This window comes from Carcharhinus amblyrhynchos, chromosome 8, assembly GCF_965287045.1.
Source record: "Carcharhinus amblyrhynchos chromosome 8, sCarAmb.v2.hapA, whole genome shotgun sequence".
NCBI lineage: Eukaryota > Metazoa > Chordata > Chondrichthyes > Carcharhiniformes > Carcharhinidae > Carcharhinus > Carcharhinus amblyrhynchos.
Window position 1 is genome coordinate 10,446,084 of NC_137331.1, and position 23,615 is coordinate 10,469,698.

The window sequence follows — 23,615 nt, forward strand, 5'->3', positions numbered from 1 at the left end:
ATTTCATTTTTGTCCTTGTAAATATAGTGCTCATTAAATATCAGGAGAAATGGTGAGAGTTTAATTAGAGCTATTTTCGAACATAACTCGAGTAGGTATCCACCCTGATAACTCATTGTTTTATATGCTACAAAGTTATTAGGAATACATAAGCAGCATTGTCCATTGATCTGTCAGTTTGAGCCTAACTATTGATGTCAGTGGAACAAGGTTTAAAGATCACATTTACTTTCTTTAAATACTTCACAGCACCTGCAACGACCTTGTGCATAAATGTCTTCCATATTTCTACATTATTATTGTTAACAATTTTGGGAATATTTTGTTTATTACTCCTATAATAAATAAAATCAAGTGATTTTCAACTTAAAATTTGGTGCATTGCAAACAGTAACTCCTTTATTTTGCCTTTGATAGTGCAAGTGATCCCACATAGTACTGCAGCAATGTAAAAATGGTTATTATGAATCTTAGATTCTGAAATTTCATTGCAGTTCAAGATGTTAACCTCCAGTGGGATTCAGAGAATATAAATTGCAAGAACGAAGATTCAGAGACTTTTAACTCAAACATGAGATCATAACTCTGAAATCATTTCCACAACCTCACTTTTTAAAAATGAGAATTTTATTGGTACTTCCTTTGCTCAGGTTACGATCCGTTGACTTTCAACATTGTCTGTAGACAATTGACTGCAACTGTGTTACATAGCAAGCAATTTTATAGGTAATCAGTTAAAAATTTGTTTCAAAATAGGAATGTTCTTTTCAAATAACTACATAGAACAACATTCCTGTTAGTGAATTTACATATGGAATAAAATATAAGGTCTACAAAAACAAAAGAATCTTTTTGAATTCAAAATCAGTCTTGTTACTCTTGCAGAAATACTGTAAATCACAAAAGAATTAAGCATTCACATTTAAAACATGGTTCAAAAGAACATTTTCCAGACTGTCATTCAGAGAACACCATATGATAGCTCTCAAAAGGATTTCAAAATGTAATGCTGAAAAATAGTGATTTTTTTAGCTCAATATGTACTTCTGCCATTTATTTTACAGCTCCTGAATTGGATCTACCAAAATGCATCACCTCACATTTGTCCGGATTAGATTCCACCTGCCATTTCTCTGTCCAATTTTCCAGACTCTCTATATCTTGCTGTATTCTCTGACAATTTTCACCACTATCTGCAACTCTGCCAATCTTTTTAATACAATAATAATAATACAATAATACTAATCTACATACAAGAACTGTACCCAAACTCTGCAAACTTGCTAATCAGATCAGCACATTTTCATCCAAGTCATATATTACAAACAGCAGACTACTAGTAACAGATCTCCATTCAGAAAAATGCCCTTCCACCGCTACCCACCATCTTCTGTGGCCAAGCCAGTCCTAAATCCATGTAGCTAGTTCACCCCTGAGAGATTTAATCTTCTGTACCAGCCTGCCGTAAGGGACCTTGTCAAATGCTTTATCAAAGTCCATGTGGACAAGATCCACAGCTCTTCTTTTGTCAATCATTTTTGTCACCTCCTCAAAAACTCAAATTAGTGAGACGTGACCTCCATCATGCTGTCTGTTGCTAACGAGACCATTCGGTTCTAAATATGTATCAATCTTACTCCTAAGAATCTTCTCCAATGATTTCACTATCACTGATATCAAGCTCACTGGCCTATAATTACCCAGGTTATGCTTGCTACCCTTCTTAAATAACATGATAACATTGGCTATCTTCCAATCCTCTAGGACCTCAGCAGTGGCCAACGAAGAAACAAAAGTTTCTGTTAGAGACCCAGCGATTTCATCTCTTGTCTCCCTCAGTAATCCTGGGATAGATCTGGTCCTGGGGATTTGTTTACCTTAATGCTTTTTAATTCACCTCACACTTCCTCCATTGTAATGATGACTTCATGTTGTCAGGAAATGTTTTTTTTAAGTGATCTGTAAGTATTTGGATGAGCACTCAAATATCATAACGTTCAAGGATATGGGACAAATCCTGGAAATTGGGATTAGCATGACTTTAGTGATAGTTATTGTCGGTGCAGACTCAATAGGCTGAAGGGTCTTTTCTGTGCTGTACGACTGTTTGACTCTACGATTTTATTGTTAGATATTAGAAATAAGTTACCAATTTAAATAGGTTTACTTAGGTTTGTGTCAGAAGGGGAAGCGTTCTAATTAGCTTCATCTTCGAGAAAGATGTTTGCATTATGGAGGGTTTTTGATTTCAGTTCAAACTGCATTTCTATAGTGCTGAGAGAGAGAATTTGATTTGAAAAGTAGACATGGGCTTGGAGAAAGAATGAGATGTTGCCTCGCAACAAGGGCATCTTTTGGGGAAAATATTTTTGTGTGTGTTTTTAAACTGAACCGAAAGGCATTTGGAGCTAGGAAACTCAAGAGTGAACAGTTCTCAGCTCTGCGAGGAGCAGCAAAGCCGTACAGTGGAGTAATGGCCATGAAAGCAACCTCCAGCAGAACTAAAGGACCAGTTAGTTCTGGACATTAGAGAATGAAGACAAGTTTCCCAGAAATTTGAAGTTAAACAGAGATACTAGAATTGAAACGGTACGGTTCACCCTGAAGTTCAGGTAGACCCAGAAAGGGCAGTTTAGGTGAATTTGGCTAGAGAAAAATCAGAGATCAGAAGTGATCATAGCATCGTGTTTTTATGTAGGTTTGGATGCAATTCGAGATGAAGGAATGTGGAAAGGAGAGTTTGAAAACCTGGAGGCTGATCTTTGCTAAAACAGCTGAGGGAAAGCACTGTGTGAAAGAAGATTTTGAAGCGTGTTTTTTTTTGAGCATGGAGTTTGGAAATCGCTTGTGACAAACATTTAGGGGAATTTGGCAAAAAACCCACAGAAGATGAATTGAGTGGCGTTTGCCACAGTGTTACAGTGGTGTGTTGCCTGACCACAGTTGGCCTGTTGGGCTACAGGGTTTGTGTTTTTATTGGAAACATTATAGCATCAGGTATATTGTATGACCGGTGTCAGCCTTAAAATCTGTGTACGTTTGTTAAAGTAAGAGGAAGTGAAGAAGCATTGTTTTGTAGTCAAACTGTTAATGTTTGATTATTTTGAAAGCTAACTGACAGTCCTGAGACTTAGTTCATCCACATTTGTTATTTTAAAAAGTCCAATTACGGGCTGGAATTCTCCGATGTCATACACCCTGCCATTGGTGCGAGCGAGAATGGAGAATTTGGTGCTTGGACAAATCTGTATTTGATGCAGCAAGACTAAAGAATCCTAGCTGCGAGGTCGGAAAATTCTGTCCAAGGTTTTTTGAACCAAGGTTCCATTCTGGGACCTAAGCATCCAGTGGCAACACCAGCAGGGATTGTAACTATATTAATGACATTCTCGAGAGAGAAAAGTTCTTCTCGTCTTTGTCTTAAAGGAGAGGCCTCTTATTCTTAAACTGTGTCCTCTTGCTGTAGCCTCTCCCACAAATTACTGGCCTACTCCTGATCATTGTTCATATGTTGCATATTTGTAAACACCCACACAGTTTTTTTGGGAAAGGCTATATTGTTGTTCAATAACAGCAGTACTCATTTTCTGCCTCTGACTATAGGGACGTGTGGTGGAAAACATTTCTAAACGATGTGGAGGGTTCCTACGTCAACTTAGCCTACGGGGGTGTCTTAGCATTGGTGATGCATCTCTGAAGTAAGTTAAATATTTTAAAATGTAATAATTAGTATCGATATACATCAAAAATGAGATGATTTCACTTGCCAGAGGTGTAGGGGCTGTTCCACAATATATTTGAAATAACCATGATTATGAAGAAGTATTGTTGGATTTGAGTATTTGCTGCTCTTGATTACCTGTTTTCTTTCCTGGCTTTCTGTTTAACAAGAACTACAGCAAAAGGAGTAAAATTTGCATCCTGCCAGTTTGAATGAAAAAAAAGTATGATTTGAAATGTTTCCCTCTTTTTTTTCCTAATGCTGCAGAGTAATGTGTGGTAATAGCAGTTACAAGCCAGTAAACTATGCACAAATGTAAATTCCTTAGAATTTGTTGACCTGAAACTCTTTCAGTTAACAATTTGTATATCTCTGCCTTCCCCAAATTACGTTATGTATCACCATTTCAAAAAAAGCTTTTTGATTAAAGGAACAAAAACATCTGAGGAAGGGTCATCTAGACTTGAAATGTTGGCTGTATTCTCTCCTCACAGATGCTGTCAAATCTGCTGAGATTTTGCAGCATTTTCTGTTTTTCTTTGATTCCAGCATCCATGATATTTTGATTAAAAGAAATGTGTGGACCATTATATTCTACATGTTCAACTAGTGTGGAAATTTGGAAGAATTTTAGAAACTTCCATTTGGAATCAAGCTTTTTCCTCAAGGCCTATTTCTTTTTGCATGCCTCAGAATGCAAATACAGTCTTATTGATGGGGAAACACTGTGAAGTATCTTTTCCATCCTTGAATTGTATTTTTTCTGAAACAAATTGCTCGTGTACAATCTAAATGTTCCACACATAAAAATTGTAGGCTAGTGCAACAGGTTTTTTATAATATTTGTATTTTAAGTGGATCTGGCTACCACATGGAGATCTATTTTAGTAACAACAAATTTACTAATTAACTGTGGTCTTGTTATATTTTCTTCACCAGATAATAAGTATTTCTTTTTCAGGGAAGTGACTGCTTCTAACTGGGGACCTGAGCTATCCTGATTTGTTATTTACTAAACTTGGAATTGTTTTTATTTCTCATTTAACAATTAACCTTTTCCTGCACAATTTTAGATAATGCAACACAGCAAGACACAGAATTTCAGTGTCTAAAATAATAGGTTCAAACCTGTGACAATTAGTAGGTTTTAGTTTTTGCTCTGCGCACTCTCCTCTTTCTAGCTTGCGCTAGATGCTTTAATGCTTTGTTCTCCCTCTATTACAATACTATATTCCTTCTTCATTCTTGGAGTGGATGCACTTTTTCTTTCTGTATTGCTCTGCCTTCTGTGTGGCTTTTGATTTATTATTGTCATATGTAATCGTATACAGTGAGAAGTATTGTGCCTTGCATGCTATACAGATAAAGCATACATTCATGGGAAAGGAAAAGGAACAGAATGTGGTAATAGCCATAGTTGGACGTGAAGTAAGATCAACCCCATATAAGAGGTCCATTCAAAAGTCTGATGGCAGCAGATCAAAGCTGTTCTTGAGTCGGTTGGTACGTGATCTCGGACTTTTTTGTACCTTTTTCCCAATGGGGGAAGGTAGAATGATTATGTCTGGTGTGTATAGGGTCCTTGATAATGCTCTCCGTTTTTCTGAGGCAGTGGGAAGTATAGACGGTCAATGGATGGGAGGCTGGTTTGTGCGATGGACTGGGCTTAGTTCGCAACCCTTTGTAGTTTCTTGCGGTCTTGGCCCCTAAGCAATCCCCAAGGTTCTCCCTTCTCTTCACTGCTTTGCATTTCATCAACCCACATGATGGCTACTGTCTATTGCTTCATGCCACACTGACCCACATGACCTTGTCTGTTTTATGCCACAAGCTACTTTGGTGAAAGGTTGATTGTTCAAGCCACTCCTCACGTTGAAGATTTTTGACCTATGTATTGGGTGACACAGACCAATTTTTGCAGGCAGTTAAAACCAGATACCAGCTAATACTGACTGCAAAGTTAGTTAGCCTTATGGAAGGAGATGGGGAAGCCACAACCGAAGCTGGTAAATGATGATGTGTGTATTGCCACAAGCTTCTCAATGAGAAACTGAACAAAAGACTTCTGGCTGCTTCACCTCCCGCCTTGTTCCAATATACAGTATAATGAAGAAGGAAAACACGACTAGTGGGGAGAATTATATCCTTTAAGTCTTAATTGTTCTGTGCAGCAGTTAATCCTGCAATGTGTGTTAAACTGTGTTGATTTATTTTCCTATTTGTCCAGCTGTCTTGGATTTGAGTGGTTACTGTTGGTTACCTTGTTTTTGTAATATTAACCTGCCTCCACAAGTGTTGTGCACTTATTGCCCTTGGAATCCTTGGAAAGCCATTCTGGGTCATTTTCATCCAGAGTCTAATGAACTTGAAGTGATCTTTAGTGATGAGATGGACAAGTAAAATCCCTTGGGAGGCTTTGCTAGGTTTTAAATCCAATTGTGACTCTGCATTTCCACCTTAAGGATCTTGGATGCCCACATTTTAAATATTAATCCTGTTTTTGGATTGTTGCCTTTCCAGAGTATTCCTATTTAAAGTTATGCCCTGATAATCTGTCCCTTTAGACATCCCAGTGATGGGACTAGGCTTTTCATTTGAGTTATCACTTTGCATTCTCCGGATTAAACTCCATCTGCCATTCCTCTCCCAAGTCTGCCATCTTACCTATATCCTGCTGTATCCTTTTAACAGTCCTCGTCACTGTCTGCAACTCCGCCAATTTTTGTGTCATCCACAAGCTTACTTATCAAACCACTGACATTTTCCTCCAGATCATTTATATAAATTACAAACAACAAAGATCCCAGCACTGATTCCTCTGAAACACCATTAATTACTGATCTCTGTTTTGAAAAGCAACCTTCCATGACTATTGCCTGTCTTCTATGACAAAGCTAGTTCTGTATCCATCTAGCCAGCACATCCCAGACCCCATGAGACTTCACCTTTTGAATCAGCCTGCCATGAGGGACCTTGTCAAATGCCTCACTAAAGTCCACATAGACAACAACCATCACCTTTCCCTCATCAATCATTCTTGTCATGCCCCAAAAACTGTCAATCTGGGGAGACATGACCTTCCCTGCACTAAACTTTGCTGTCAGTCGCTAACAAGTTCATTCACAACCAAGTATGAATAAATCCTGTCTCTCAGAATCTTTTCCAACAGCTTCTCACCATTGCCTTGAGGCTCACTGACCTGTAATTACCTGAATTATCTCAGTTTCCCTTCTTGAACAACATTGGCTATTCTTTAGTCCTTTGGAATCTTGCCTGTGGCCAAAGAGGATGCAAATGTGTCTGTTAAGGCCCCACCTAATTCCTCCCTTGCCTCCCATGGTATCCTGGGATTGGTTCCATCCAGCCCTGGGTACATGTCTACCCTAATGCATTTTAAGACACTCAACACTTCTGCCTTCAATATATTGACCTGCGCAAGAGTATTCACACGTCCTTTCCTACTCTCAATATCACTCGTTCCTCTCGTTGGTATCATGTTGGAAAGATGCTGGTTTCTAAAAAGATATGCCCCTCATAGGAATTGTGGGAATGTACCCCATTCTGCCATTCTTCTTGTATTTCAGATTCCCTGGTTAACTTGCAGAGTAAGTTTTTTTGCTCCTCAATTGCTTCACAACCTGAGACAGGGCTGTGCCCGCCTGTTGTGATCTTTGTGACTGTACTCAAGAACTGGGCAGTTTATGGCCCTGAGAATGATGTCAACTTTCTTTTCAGCAGTGCGGACATGATGCTGTATAAATTAAAAGCTCATTCTTTCACATGGACCAATGGAAGATTTGATAAGGATACCATTGGCTAAGGAACACTTAATTCTGATCAACTCTCAAAACTTTGCCATTCCATTGGTGCAGGCCACTATTGGTGACAGCTCCTTCGTGTGAAGTTAAAGGAAAAACAAAGTACCGTTTTAGTGCAAAGTCATCCCAAGAGGTTATGGCTAAATAGATAAATGTTTCATGAAATTGTGCACAACAAGATCCCACAAATGGCAACAAACTAAATGACCAGTTTCACACTGGTCGCATTTGCTAGGCCCAGAGAACACCCTGTTTTTCTTCTAATAGTGTCATGATTCTTTTATGCCCACTTGAGCAGGGCCTTGGATTAAGGATAATATACTTTTTGTACTGCTGTGAAATATTATCCCACATTTATGTTCAATTTGATTTATCGTTGCCACATATTAGTGCACAGTGAAAAGTATTGTTTCTTACGTGCTAAACAGACAAAGCATACTGCCCATAGAGAAGGAAAAGAGAGAGTGCACAATGTAGTGTTACAGTCATAGCTAGGGTGTAGGGAAAGAGTAACTTAATACGAGGTAGGTCAATTCAAAAGTCTGATGGCAGCAGGGAAGAAGCTGTTCTTGAGTCGGTTGGTATGTTTCCTCAGACTTTTGTACCTTTTTCCTGATGGAAGATGGAGGAAGAGAGAATGTCCAGGGCGTGTGGGGCCCTTGATTATGCTGGCTGCTTTTCTGAAGCAGTGGGAAGTGTAGACAGAGTCGATGGATGGGAGACTGGTTTGCGTGTTTGTTCATGACCTTTTGTAGTTTTTGGCGATCTTGGACAGGGCAGGTGCCATACCAAGCTGTGATACAACCAGAAAGAATGCTTTCTATGGTGCAGCTGTAAAAGTTGGTGAGAGTTGTAGTGGACATGCCAAATGTCATTAGCCTCCTGAGACAATAAAGGCATTGGTGGACTTTCTTAACTATAGCGTCAGCATGGAGGGATCAGGACAGGCTGGTAATCTGAACACCGAGAAACTTGAAGCTCTCGACCTTTTTCCAATTTGTCCTCATTGATGTAGACAGGGGAATGTCCTCCGCTACACATGTTGAAGTTGATGACTACCTCCTTCGTTTTGCTGACATTGAGGGAGAGATTATTGTCATTGCACCAGTTCACCAGATTCTCTCTCTCTCTCTCTCTCTCTCTCTCTCTCTCTCTCTCTCTCTCTCCCTTTGTTAACTGTTCCTGTGCTTCTTGACCAGTGATTCCTTCTTATTACATGCTGCCAAAGTATTAGTAGTTATGGTCAGCCACATCTATCCCAATCACCAATAGAAGAGGACTGTAACTTGGATTTCTGTAGCTGACATTTTGATTGTTTCAGAGCTTTTATTATTTTTGCATTGATTTTGTTTCACACTTTAATGCAAAATACATAATTCAAAATTGAGATGAGAAATTTCATCACCAAAAGAATTGTGAATCTTCTGTACCCCAGAAGGGTTGTGGATGCACTATCATTGAATATATTTAAGGCTGAGATGGATATGTTTAGAGAATCAAAGGATATGAGGAGCAGGTGGGAAAGTGGAGTTGAAACCCAAGACCAGCTATAACCATTTTGAATGACAAAACAGGTTCAATATGGTCATCTCCTATTTCTCATGTTATGTGTAATGCATTGATGAATTATGAGAATTACTTATTATTTACCTAAATTGTGCTATTAAAAGAATTTTAGTAAAGCTAGTTTATGGTAATATTTATGATTTTCAGAATACTTCATAGTATACTTCATATTTTGATATGCAAATTGTTTTTATCCTTAGGACCTTTGCACAGAACTGTAAGAATATTGAAGATTTAAATCTGAATGGTTGCACAAAAATTAATGATAGGTAAGTAAAATGTATTTACATTGGGTTAATTTGGCTTATGAGCAAAGTCAACAACAGTTTGTATTTATTTTTCTTTTGGCAGCACCTGCATCAGCCTTAGTAAATTCTGCACTAAACTGAAAAATTTGGATCTCACATCTTGTGTATCTATTACAAACAATTCATTGAAGGCTTTGAGGTAATTAATATTTGGCTTTCTTCTTGGATTGTAGTATTTTGTTTAATCAGTTTTCTTATTTTAAGTGTTAACGTTTAAGATGACCAGCAGGAAAATAACTGTCCCCGGTCGTTAATTTTGTAAGTTTCCAGTTGTTGATGTTTGAAACAGTCAACCGATATCAGAAGTAGTTACATTATTGCATTATTCAGCCCAAGCTACAGAGCTATGCTTGATTCAAATAACTGCCGTTTGCTCATTCTGTGCTTTTCATTTTTTCTTTCAATTTTATTCCCCCAAACTGTGCGCTCCTGCGCTCCCACCCCCCGCCGCCACTGCCCCCCTCCCCCACCCCCCACTTATTCATTTTCTTTCCTGAAGTCATAAGTTTAGTCTCCCACCTGGCTTTCGTCATCCCTTTTAAAGATTAAACAATGCTTTACTTCTGAAAAAATAATTTTATGTGCTGGAGGCAAGATTAGCAGGATCATCGTTTTATTATGTTGGATAGAAATCTGTTCTCCATAAATGAGTTTGCCTTATAGAGGAAGAATGAGTCTGGATGAGTGAATCTGTTCAGTCATTATGGTTTGTGAGAAATTAATTCTCAAAGTTGTCCTAAATATTTCAACGTGCAAAATTATCAATGTTTTTGGCACATTGTTTATGACTCAGCTGAAGGAATTGCTTCATTTAAAACTCCAGCAAACCATAGATCACTGTGGCATTACAACCACAGGCTTGCATTCACTATCAAAGTCAGAATTTTTGAGTATTGACCTGAATGTGTGTCACATTTGTTGAATGAACCATGGGTGATTCATTCGCTTCTGAGTAGGCATAATTAAGATTAAATATCACATCCACGCTTACCTGTCTTGAGCCTTTTTGGCAACCTCGTAAATAGGGCCTAAGCACTTGCTCACCATGCAATTTTGAAGCTGAAATAGGGTACGTCAGTGCCATCCTGATCAGATCATTGCTCATTACATTTCATGTAGATTCACTTATGAATCAAAAACTGTTCCTTTTGGTTCTGAATAGTGACCAATCTATCTCCGGTTACTCTACAAAGGTAAGGTTCTCAAAAATTGAGCAACAACTAACTGATTCACACTGTTACTATGCCATAGCAACGTGAATGGTATGTGTCACTAACAGAGTGCTCTAGGCAAGCCAAAAAAACGTTCTTCCAATCTTACAAATGAGTAATGTGATATATCAACCGGGCTTGTGGCTCACTTAAGCATGTAAGAAGCTTTGTTTATTTGCCAACTGGGCCCTGTTCTTTGTAGACAGAAGGCCCATATCCACACATTACACCTTTTTCAATTAAACAAGAAGTTGCAGGACAGCAATTGCCTGTTTCATTCTTCAGGGCAATGCCTTCACCGATCAGTTGACCTGCCTAGTTTGAATTTGAACAAAAGTTTGACAGGTCACTGTTCCCTGGTGTATTCTCCAGGGCAATGTCTTGACTGATCAGCACTCTTCTCTCATGCAGTATAAATTGATGTTCCCTTTACTGTTGTTATTCTTGCAAACTGTCCTGATGAGTGCAAAATGAAAAGTTTCATCAGCGTGTCTTTTTTCAGCATGGAATTGTTGAACAAAAACACTATTTAAAAACGCAGGTAGGGAGAAAATGGAATCATGGCGAGTAAGCCTGATGTTGGGGGAAAATTCTAGAATCCATTATCAAAGATTTTACTCTAAAATACTTAGAAAAACAGTGATTTAATTTATTATTGCCACATGTATTAATATATAGTGAAAACTATTGTTTCTTGCACGCTATACAAAGCATGCCAGTTAGAGAAGGAGATGAGAATGTAGAATGTAGTGTTACAGTTAGAGCTAGGGTGTAGAGAAAGATCAACTTAGTGCAAGGTAAGTCCATTCAAAAGCAGCGGGGAAGAAGCTTTCCTTGAGTTGGTTGATATATGACCTCAGACGTTTGTAAATTTTTCCTGATGGACGAAGGTAGAAAAGAGAACGTCCAGGGTGTGTGGGATCTTTAATTATGTGGGCTGCTTTGCCACAGCAGCGGGAAGTGTAGACAGCCAATGAATGGGAGGCTGGTTTGGGTGATGGATTGGGCTACATTCATGACCTTTTGTGATTCTTTACAGTTTTGGGCAAGCAGGAGCCATACCAAGCTGTGATACAACCAGAAAGAATACTGTCTATGGTGCAGTTGTAAAAGTTGATGAGAGTCGTAGCTGACATGCCAAATTTCCTTAGTCTTCTGAGAAAGTAGAGGCTCTGGTGGGCTTATAGTGTCAGCACGGGGGGAGCAGGACAGGTTGTTGGTGATCTGGGCATGTAGAAACTTGAAACTCTCAACCCTTTCTACTTTATCCCTATTGATGTAGAGAGGGGCATGTTCTCCACTATGCTTCCTGAAGTCGATGACAGTCTCCTTTGTTTTGTTGACATTGAGGAGAGATTATTGTTGCCACACCAGTTCACCAGATTCTCTATCTTGTTCCTGTACTCTGTCTTATTATCATTTGAGATCCAACCCATTTCGGTGGTGTTGTCAGCAGATTTGAAAATCGAATTGGAGGGGAATTTGGCCACACAGTCATAGGTGTATAAGGAATATAGTAGGAGGCTGAGAACACAGCCTTGTGGGGCACTGGTGTTGAGGATGATCTTGGAGTTGGTGTTGCCTATCCTTACTGATTGTGTTCTGAGAGTTAGGAAATTGATGATCCACTCGCAAAGGGAGGTGCTGAGGCCCAGGCCAGAGTTTGGAACTGAGTTTCGTGAGAATAGTGTTGAAGGCAGAGCTGTAGTCAATTAAGAGTGTGACATAGGTGTCTTTGTTGCCTAGGTGCTCCAGGATTGAGTCCAGGGCCAGGCAGATTGCATATGCTGGTGGACTTGTTGTGGCAGTCGGGAAACTGTAGTGGATCCAGGTAGTCCGGGAGGCTGAGATTTATTTGTACCATAATTAGATTTCCGAAGCATTTCATAATGATGGATGTTAGAGCCAACAGCCAATAGTCATTGAGGCATGCTGATTGATTTTTCTCGGGTACCGGGACGATGGTCATCTTCTTGAAACAGATGGGGACTTCATTGTCAAGTGGCAGGATTGGACAGAGTCGGCATGGATTAATGAAAAGGAAACCATACTTGACACATCTACTGGAATCGTTTCAGGATGTAATAGTAGAGTTGATGAGAGGAAGCCACTAGATGTGGTTTAGTTGAACTTTCAGAAGATTTTCGACAAAGTTCCACAGAAGATTAGCGTGTAAAATTAAAGTACATGGGACTGGGGGTAGTATGTTGACATGGATAGAAAACTGGCAGACAGGAAACAGTAGGAATAAACAGCCATTCCAAATGGCAGGCAGTGACTAGTGGGGTACTGCAGGTATCAGTGCTGGGACCCTAGCTATTCACTATTAATGATTTAGATGAGGGAACAAAATGTAATGCTCCAGAGCTGGGAGGGTAAGCTGTGAGGAGGATGTGAGATTCTTCAGTGTGATTTGGACAAGTTGAGTGGGCAAGTGATTGGCAGATGTGGTATAATTTGGATAAGTGAGAGATTATCCACTTTGGTAGCAAAAACATAAAGGCAGATTACTATCTGGCTCTAAATAAGGAAGGGGGAATGTGCAATAAGACCTGGGTGTTCTCATGTACCAGTCGTTGAAGGTAAGCATGCTGGTGCAGCCGGCAGTTTTGAAAAAAAAAGGCAAATGGTATGTTGGCTTACATCGGAGTAGGGATGTCTTAATGCAATTTTACAAGGCCTTGGCGACATCTGGAAAATTGTGTGCAAATTTTGGTTGCCTTGTCTGAGGAAGGATGCTCTTGCTTCAGAGGGAGTGCGGAGAAAATATACCAGACAGGTTCCTGGGATCATGAGACTGATTTATGGGGAGAGATTGAATTGTTTTGGATTGTATTCGCTGGCGTTCGAAAGGAGGAGTGGGAATGTCGTAGAAATCTATAAAATTCTAACAGGATGGCAGGGTAGATGTAAGGAGGACGTTCCTGATGGTGGGGCGGTCCAGAAACGGACTACAGTCAGAGGATATAGGGTGGACCTTTCATCATAGAAATGATGACAAATTTCTTCATCCAGGCTATGGAAGTCGCTACCAAAGAAAGTAGTTAAGGCCAAATTATTGAGTACTTTCAAGATGTAGTTCGATATATCACTTGAGACGAAGAGGATCAAAGGATAAGGGGGAGGGGGAAGGTGGAATCAGGCTGTTGAGTTGAGTGATCAGCCATGATCATTGTGAATGGCAGAGCAGGCTCAAAGGATTGCTTGGCTGCCTCCTCCTGTTTTCTATGTTTCTACGAACCTTGAATCTGCAGTGCATCTTCAAGATGGTGCAAATTGCTTCCACTTTTCATTGGTGGCTGTTTGTGGATAGGTTGCCGATGAAGTGGAGTGCTTTGTCCTAGGTGGTATTGGGCTTCTTGAACATTGTTGGAGCTGCAGTCATCCAGGCAGCTGGAGAGCATTCTGTCACAGTTGTGCGTTGTAAATGGTAAACATGCTTTGGAGAGTCACGAGGTGAATTATATGCCACAGAATTCCTAGCCTTGGACCTGCTCTTGAAGCCCCAGTATTTCAATGGCTGGACCGATTCAGTTTCTGGTCAATGGTAGCCTTCAGGATGTTGATATTGGGGGATTCAGCGATGGTAAATTGTGTTAGTTATATAAAACGTTGGTTAGATCATATTTGGAATACTTTGTCCAATTCTGGTCACCGCTTTACCAGAAGGAAGTGTAGCTGCTTTGGAGAGAGTACAGAAAAGGTTGACCAGGATGCTGCCTGTTGGAGGGTATTAGCTCTGAGGAGAGATTGAACAAACTGAGATTGTTCTCCTGGAAGGATGGAGGCTGAAGGGCGACCTTAAATTTATAAAATTACGAGGGTGAACAGTTGGAAGCCTTTTCCCTGGGCAGAAATAACAATTAAAAGGCAGCACAAATTGAAGGTAAGGGGGAGAAGGTTCGTTGGAGATGTGCTGGGTAAGTTTTTTTACACAGGCTGGTGGTGGTCTGGAATGCACTGCCAAATGAGCTGGTTGAGGTGTTAAGACATTTAAGATTTATCTAGATAAACGCATGAACAGACAGGGAATAGAGGGATATAAGTGATTGGCCTAGATAGGACAACATGATCAGTGCAGGCTTGGAGGGCCGAAGGGCCTGTTGCTGTGCTTTCCTGGTTTGTGCTCTTTGATGCTATTGAATGCTGTGGGGAGATGGTTATATTCTGTCTCGTTCGAGATAGTCATTGCTTGTCACTTGCTGCTTTTCAACAGAAGCCTGAATCTTGTCCAAAGATCTTGTTGTGCTGCATTTGGACATGGACTATTTCGGTATCTGGGGAGCCGCAAATGGTGCTGAACATTTTGTGCTTGTCTGGATTTGGAGGATTAACTGTTAGGGTTGATGAAGCAACATGGGTTATACAGAACTAATTGATCCTACAACCAATGGATCAGATTAGAGCTCTGCAGTGCTGCAATGTTCATTTGTGATGATGGACAGTCGAAACAATAGCTGGAAGAGGAGGCTCCAGAAATATCCCCCCCTTTTAATGATGGGGGAGCCCAGCACATCAGTGCAAAAGACAAAACTGAAGCATTTGTAGCCATCTTTATCCAGAAGAATTGAGTGGATTCCCTGCCCCCACCCAAGGTCTCCAGCATCATAGAAGCTAGTCTTAAGTCAATTTGAATCATCATGCCATTTGAAGCACTCAGTACTGCAAAGGCTCTGGATCTTGTCAACTTTCTGACAATAATATTGAAAATCCATGCTCCAGGTCTATCTGTGGGCCACCAAGCTGTTCCAGTATAACTACAAAACTGGCACCTGCATAGCAAAACAATTGAAGTCCAGAGGTGAGGTGAAAGTCATTGGCCTTGATATCAAGGCAGCATTTGACCAAAGGGAGCACTGAGCACCCTAACAAAACTAGTGTCATTGGGAATGAGGAGAATGTAGTGGACTACTCTCCACTTCCCAGGAGAATGCAGCATGAAAAAAAATGAAGCTCTTGCACCTTTGTTCTTTGTTCTACCCAGACTAAGCAACCCACTTGATAGGCCACCACCACCTTAAGCACTCATTCCCTCCACCACTGACACATTGTGGTAACAATGTGTACAATCTGCAAGATACATTGCAGCAACTTGCCAAGCCTTCAACAGCACTTTCCAAATCCACATCTTTATCACATGGGACAAAGACATGGGAATACTATTTTCAAGTTCTCCTCTAAGCCGCACAACATCCTGACTTGGAGATCTATCTATTCCTTCACAGTCTCTCTGGGTAAACATCCTGCAACTTATTTTCTAACAGCTCTGGGGTTTCACCTACATCACATGGACTGCAGCAATTCAAGAAGGTGGTTCACTCCCTCTCCAAGGTCAATTAGCGATGGGCAGTGATTGCTGATGTAGCCAAAGATGCCCACATCCCATGAAAGAATAAAAATGTACACTTGTGGTGTGCGATACTGCATGCAGTAAGGGTAAGTACTCTTTCCTGAAAACAAATAACTTATAATCAAGACTAGAAATAACAACTTGTGCAACCCACTTGAGGCATTATCAATACTGCAGATCAGAACTGGGGGGGAGGCAAACAACACAGTTGGAAATGAGAGCTACGCATCAGACCACTACTCCTGCTGAGAGCCAGCTGTGCTGTCTGATTGTTACTTTTATTCATCATTGGCAGATCAGCTGTTTTCTGCAGGCAGGTGGTTCTTCAATCAGAAGTTGTAGGATAAGCCTTTTGAAATCTTGAGGCAAACTTGCTCTCAGGCCTGGAGTGTGAACGCCCCAGTGCAATATCTTCCAAATAGAGAAGATAAAGTAAACAGCAAGCAGAGAGTAATTCCTGTTTAACAAAAACATGCACTTTCACGTTTATACACAAATCAACATGATCTTTAACAGGGAAGATTGATCTGATTCAATAAAAATGGCAACTTTTTTGGTCAAAATGTGGAAATGCAAATAATTCGTATTTAAGCGACAACAAAAGAGCTTGTTTTGAATTCATTTTTTAGTCAGGAACAACAAATTGTTTTTCACATCCTTTATGATCTCAAGTTGACAGGTTTGAACATTTTATTTAATACTAATGAAGCTGATAAATGATGGCACTATAGTTTATTTTAATGTTTTTCCATACATGCATAATTTTAAAACCATAATGAGCATGTCTTTTACATAATTAAATGCTGGCATTTAAAGTGCCCATTAATCATCATTGTCCACAAGCTCTTGCTTCAGTGTTCGATAGTTGGCCTTTGATTTTGATGCTGTAAACAATTGTCTGCAGACTCATCAATTTTATATTCTATCCAAATTAATGGAAAACTTTGACATCAAATAGTAAATTTAGACTTTTCTAATCATGTGTTTAACAATCTGAAGAAAAGCTGATTGTAAAGCTTAGCTGATAAAGGGCTGCTTCGTTCTTTATTTGTATATGCTATGCTGAGGTGTAAATGAGTGTTAAAATTTCAATAGACATCCAATAGACATTTAAAAATACTTTGCAAATCTTTATTAATATTAGCTGGGCTTGATTATGTTGTTATGTTTCACCCTATGTTCTTCCAGTGTGATGGGCCATTTAAATTGTGGACAAATGCCTCTGGAGATGGGAAATGGCCCTTAATTGTCTACTTAAGACTCAATTGGTTGCCTACTGGGTGGTCAGTTGGTCAATACTCGCTGTCACTATAACTTCCCGATTCCTCAACCTGCCATGTCACCAACCTTCTCATGGTCTCCTGTCTCCCCTGCTCCATGGCAGCCTCTCCTTGCCATGTTCCACTGTCTCCCTCGCTCCATGGCCACTTCCCCTCCTGCCCATTGGCTGCTGTAATTTGCTCCGTTATCTGCACTACCCATTGCTCTACCGACCTCCATAAGTTGCTCCACCATCTGCTTTCCCCAGTACAGTCATTGCTCACTGCTGACTGTTCTCTCTGTTGCCCAGCTATCTGCTATGGAACGCGCTGCCGTCTGCCCATCGCTCAGGCATTGCTTGCTCTGCCATCTGTTCTGACCCTCTTCTAGAAGTTTCCGCTATTTTCAGCTTGTCCAATCAGAGGCTGACTGCATCGGCTATTAATAGGCTTGCTAGTAAACCAGTGCTTTTTTCCTTTACTACTATCGTTACCCTTGTTCCATGACATCTTTGCGATGTAACCTCCCTGCCCCTCCTAACCTATCTGTAACCTTTTTATGCTTCACCTGGCCTTCCCCCTTTTTCAACAGCATAAACTCTGCATTCCTGCCTGTCTTCTGAAAGTGTCATATTGGACCCCAATTGTAGAGTCGTCTTGAATGAGGCCACAGATACAGATCTAAGCTTAGATTTAGAAAAAGAAGCAACAGAAATATTTTACACAGTTGAAGCTGGGTCATTTCCAAGGTGAGGGGAAAAAAAACAGTTCTGTTCAAAATTTGATCAGATAAGTGATTGAAGGAAAAAAATAATCAAAGGATGCAGGAGCTTTGATCTAACCAATTATTTATTTGTCATTTCATGAGTCATTGGCGAGACAGCCATTTGTTACCCTGCTGATGACTTCAACTGAGTAGCTTGCTGAGGTCACTTCGGAGAGCAGTTGTGTCAACCACATAAATGTGGGACCAGAATCTCTGTGGCCAGAGCAGATAAGGACAGCATGTTTTCCTCTCTAAAAGACATTAATAAAGTAATTGTGTTTTTAAATGACAATTCAACTCTTTCATGGTCAACTTTTACCGCTACAAGCATTTTAAATATAAGTAGGACTATTTGCTTGTGTGCAGCCAAATGCTGATATAGACTAGTTGAGCTCAGTGAGCCTGTGTCAATGTTCTAACTTTTGTATAAGTTTGTAATCTTAAAAAGTGAAAGCTCCTAATATTATACCACATGTTAATGCTTTTAATGAACCCAGGCAGAATAGCATATTTGTATAATTGTGCAGTTAAACCCACACCTTGTTAAACGGGACAACTTCTATTCAGATGTCAATGCCATCCGTAAGAGTAAATTTGGTGTGTAATCAATTTATGACTGTTGGTCATTTTTTTCCTATCTGTATGTATAATATAACTGTAGCCCATCTAATAATGTCTTCATAAATTTCTAGGTCACAAACCAGCAACATTGCTACAGTCAGGATTTATTGCTACCTTGTCACCAGCCAGTTGCCTTGCTGCTTCAGGAATTTATCTGCTCCTTTAATTGCATTGCACAATCGTAGAATCATTGAATCCCATAGGCCTATTGAGCCTTCACTGGCAATAATCCGACCGAGGCCCTATCCCCATAACACCATGTAATACTCCAGCGCCTGCCTGGGTACACTGAGGGAGAATTTAGCATGACCAATGCATCTAATCACATCTTTAGGACTGTGGGAGGAAACTGGAGCACACAAAGAAAACCCATGCAGACACTGGGAGAATGTGCAAACTCCTCAGAGTGACCGGAAGCTGGAATTGATCCTGGTTCCTAGCGCTGAGAGGCAGCTGTGCTACCACTGCGCCTGCATGCTGCTACCCTTAATCCCACAATAGGGATCCTAAAATATTGTCTTTGAATTTTGAGTTAGAATACTTTCAGGAGAAAAGCCTTATGAATTATTTGCATATGCCTTTCATTCAGATCTGCTGTTAAGCATCTTCAGTTTAGTTTGCATGTTTCCTAATTAAACTGGCATCCTGCCTTATTGTGCCAGCTATGATTTGTTGTCTGTCTTGAAGGAAATTTTTGCTCTAGTTTCTGCAATTCCATTATATCAGTGCAAGTGTTCCCAAAATTCTGTAGTGTTCTAACATCCTAAGCATTTAATTGACAGTTATTTGTACTTCATTTTCAATCTTCAACAGTTCCAGATTATTAATGGGCCAAATCTGGTGCCATTTTATTGACATGTTGTGGATGGGCTAGTTTCTCCTTATTTGTTGAGCAAGTGTGTGGTTAGTGCTTCCTAACAAAGGTTTTTTCCTTTTTGACAGTGGAAGTATCACTGAACATGTAGAAAAATGTCCAGTTAAAATATTTCCGTAAGCAATATCAACTTTCCATTAGTTGGTAACTGAATTCAGGCTGTTATTTTGGCTGCTATATTTTATTTGCAATCATTGCTCTTCCAAAATAAATAAATAGTTTTATTCAAGGTAGACATGGCATATTGCAATCTCCTGTTTGGCATTGGGAAATTCAGTTGGAGAGTAAGTACTCCATGAAGTCTACATGAAAGCTGAAGTAAAAGCTGAGCAAGTAACATGTATTTGGGATGGGAAATTGTCTTTAGTCCCATCTAACCTTTGACTTTGTGTACATTTGATGAATTGGTGAGGTGTTTCAATGTTTAAGGAAGTGGGTTTCACTTACACCTGAGTTGCTCTAATTTTTACTTAATTAAATTCTTCCATAAGCAAGGCTTGTTTTATAGTATGCAGACATTTCAGTGTACATAACTTCCTTCTGTTTTCCTTTTGTGGATACTGATCTTTACAACAGGGAAAGTACTTTGGCACACATGCCTGTACCATTGATCAATTAGAATCCATACAATACAAAGAGAGGCCATTCGGCCCATCAAACACGCAATGACAACAACCCCGCCCAGGCTTCATCTCATAACCCATGTATTTACCCTGCAAATCCCCCTGACACTTAGGGACAATTTAGCATGGCATGGCCAATCCACCTAACCTGCTTATCTTTGGAGAGTGGGAGGAAACTGGAGCACCCGGAGGCACAGACACAGGGTGAATGTGCAAACTCCACACAGTCACCCAAGGCCGGAACTGAACCCACGTCCCTGGCGTTGTGAGGCAGCACTGTTTGCCACTGTGCTGTCCCTAAATATTAATAACTTTCATGTTTTAATAGTCATGGAGCATTCTCAACTGTTCAGAGTTGTGGTAATGATTTGTAGAGGTACAAAATATATTTATTTCACTGTGTATGGCTCTGTGCATGAAATACGGCAGCCACATGCCTTATGTCGGTTAGTTTTTTGCTAAAATTTATCTCTGGAAAAAATGCAAAAGAATTAATAAAAAGGTTTAAAATGTGCAAATATCTGACTTCCCATCAATTCTCTCTTGCGTCCATGCACGCCTCCCTCACCATCACCAAACATGCATGCAAAGTGATAAAACTTTGGAGTATCCAATCTTAAAACTTGGTCAAATAAACAATCAAATAGGAAGAAAGTTATTCACAGATTGTCCTATTGGTTGTTTACAGCTGAAGGATCACTTTCCACAGTAGTTGTTGGCTGGTGTTTTTCACTGAAGCAGTCACGGCTGGTTGTTTTTCTTTTCTCTTGGAGGCAGCGATGTTGATTTGGATCCTTTCTTTAAGAACGTTTGGTTTGCAACAATGCAATCCTCTGTGGATTTTAAACCATGAACAACTCTGCTTTGAGTGTGGTTTTGGAAGAAGAGATGGTGTGGTGGGGGTAAGGCTGTTGCCCTTCTAACCTGTGGCAGTCTGAGGATGAAGTCTAGTAATTTTGCCCATGATTTGGGTCTGATTTTTCTTAGCCACGCCCTAAGCTTCGTAGACTGTCTCAATAAAGCAGCTTGTGTCCTTCACAAATAGGACATTGTTGCTGCTGTAGGCCAGTGTCTTGTTTAGCAAGACATTCTTAAACTTATACATTATACACAAATTACAAATCACAAATTAATAACACATTTCCAGAATAGCATTCAAAGAATTGGAACTCCACAGTAGGACCATTATTGGTACTGAGGCAACTAAAATAAAGCTGTTGTATTGGAAGAACATAGTGCAAATCAGAAATGAATGTTAAATGTATCCATCTGAAAAATAAAATCCACCATCAAAGGTATCTGGAAATGTAGGCTTCACTTGCCGTAACTGAAAAGCATTTAAAACAAAAAGGAGCTGAAGTCAGGTTCGATGAAACTTGTGTATGCTGTCATCTAGTGTTCAGTTTTGGAATAATGCAGGTCAACTCAACAACAATTAATTAATTTTTCACCTTTTTATTGTAGCAACTTCGAGAGAATTGTACTGCTGAGGGTTTGAAGAGAAGGCCAAAAAACATGGTACAAGTGTAGGTCCTGAGGACTCTTACAAAAATCATTTGATTTATTATTGTCATGTATTAGTATACAGTGAAAAGTATTGTTTCTTGTGTGTTATATAGACAAAGTGTACCATGCATAAAGAAGGAAAGGAGTACAGAATGTAGTGTTACAGTCATAGCTAGGGTGCAAAGAAAGATCAGATGCGAGGTAGGTCCATTCAAAAGTCTGATGTCAGCAGTGAAGAAGCTGTTCTTGAGCTGGTTGGTACACGTCCTCAGACTTTGGTATCTTCTTCCCAACAGAAGAAGGTAGAAGAGAAAATGTCTGGGGTATATGGGGTCCCTAATTATGCTGGCTGCTTTTCTGAGACAGCAGGAAGTGCAGAGTCAATGGATGAGAAGCTGGTTTGAGTGATGGACTGGGCTTTATTCACGACCCTTTGTAGCTTTTTGTGGTCTTGGACAGAGGAGGAGCCATACCAAGCTATGATACGACCAGAAAAAGTGCTTTCTATGGTGCATGTGTAAAAGTTGGTGAGAGTCGTAGCAGACATGCCAAATTACTGTAGGCTCCTGAGAAAGTAGAGGTGTTAGTGGGCTTTCTTAACTGTAGCGCAGCATGGAGGGACCAGGACAAGTTATTGGTGATCTGGACACCTAGAAGCTTGAAGCGCTCGACCATTTCTGCTTCATCCCCGTTGATGTAGATAGGGGCATGTCCTCCACTATGCTTCCTGAGGTTGATGACTATCTCCTTCATTTGGTTGACATTGAGGGAGAGATTATGGTCATCGCATCAGTTCACCAGATTTTCTATCTCTTTCCTGTACTCCTTTATATCATTGATATCTGACCCACTATGGCAGTGTCACCAGCAAACTTGAAAATTGAATTGGAGGGGAATATGACCACACAGGTGTATAAGAAGTAATGGGCTGAGGACACAGCCTTGTGGGGCAAGCATGAGTGAGGACAAGTTGTTGTTGCCTATCCTTACTGATTGCAGTCTGTGGGTTAGCAAGTCTAGGATCCAGTTGCAGAGGGAGGAGCTGAGCCCCAGGAGTTTGGAGATGCATTTTGTAGGACTAATGGTGTTGAAGGCTGAGCTGTAGTAAATAAATAGGAGTCTGATATAAGTGTGAGATTGGGAGAGGAATGCTAATGTAGAAAAGCAGGAGGGAGTACTGGAACGTAAGGTGGAGATGGCTGAAAGCTTGGTTGGTGGGGTGAGGATTGAGGATAGCATATACAGGTCAGTAATACTGAACAACCAAAACACATTGGTTTGGATCAGGCGACTGCAGTGTTAGGATGAGCCCTGAAAGATTTGTAAAGGAGGATAAAGAATTTGAATCCCTTGCATTGAAGGGAACAGTGATCAGGAGGAAATTGGAGTAGACAAATAAAGGAAGCTAAACTTGGAATATTGCAGGGTGGAAGTTGGTGAAGTCAACAAAAGTGCATTGGAGCGAGCAACCTGAAAATAGGCATGAATTACTGTTTGAAGTAGTAAATAAGATATGGATTTGAACATCTGCTCCATATGCCAAGACATTGTGGCTGCATATTGTTAAATTTGGCTCAAGTGAATTGCAAGGTAGGTGAACAAATGTTCAGACACACAGCTAGTGATCATGAATGGAAGTGTAGTTGCAATTTGATTGATGCATGGTAATTTGACCCTATTCCAGCAAATTATAATGTTGACGGGAAATATGAATCAAGAAGGAGAGGGCAAAAAGTGCACCATTAAGCCATCTGAGGTAGCTATGCGTGGGGAAGAAATGATGCCACCACTAGAAATGTAGAAAGAGCACAAAGGTGATAGGTGACAGGACACGGTGAAACTTAGGAGTATATTCAGCTAAGTTTTGCATGAACTAACCTTTACAGAAGATGGGGATAAGTCATGGGAGCATTGAATCAGGTGGCAACCAAAGCCTAACCAAGGAAATAAAAGCAGGAAATGCTAAGCAGGTATGGCAGTATCTGTAAACAG

General features: G+C 40.2%; 1 protein-coding gene across 6 annotated transcripts in view; it reads left to right on the forward strand.

The window, feature by feature from the left end:
• Positions 1–23,615, forward strand: part of LOC145346439 (F-box/LRR-repeat protein 2) — a 199,102-nt gene that overhangs the window by 76,916 nt on the left and 98,571 nt on the right. For all 6 annotated transcript variants that reach the window (XR_013887694.1, XR_013887695.1, XM_080193639.1 and 3 more), the window contains 3 exons: positions 3,604–3,698; positions 9,306–9,374; positions 9,457–9,552. Coding sequence is in view for 4 of the 6 variants with exons in the window: in XM_080193639.1 (XP_080049765.1) it covers positions 3,604–3,698; positions 9,306–9,374; positions 9,457–9,552 (260 nt within the window). In the remaining 2 variants the exon portion in view is untranslated. The remainder of the gene's footprint in view (positions 1–3,603; positions 3,699–9,305; positions 9,375–9,456; positions 9,553–23,615) is intronic.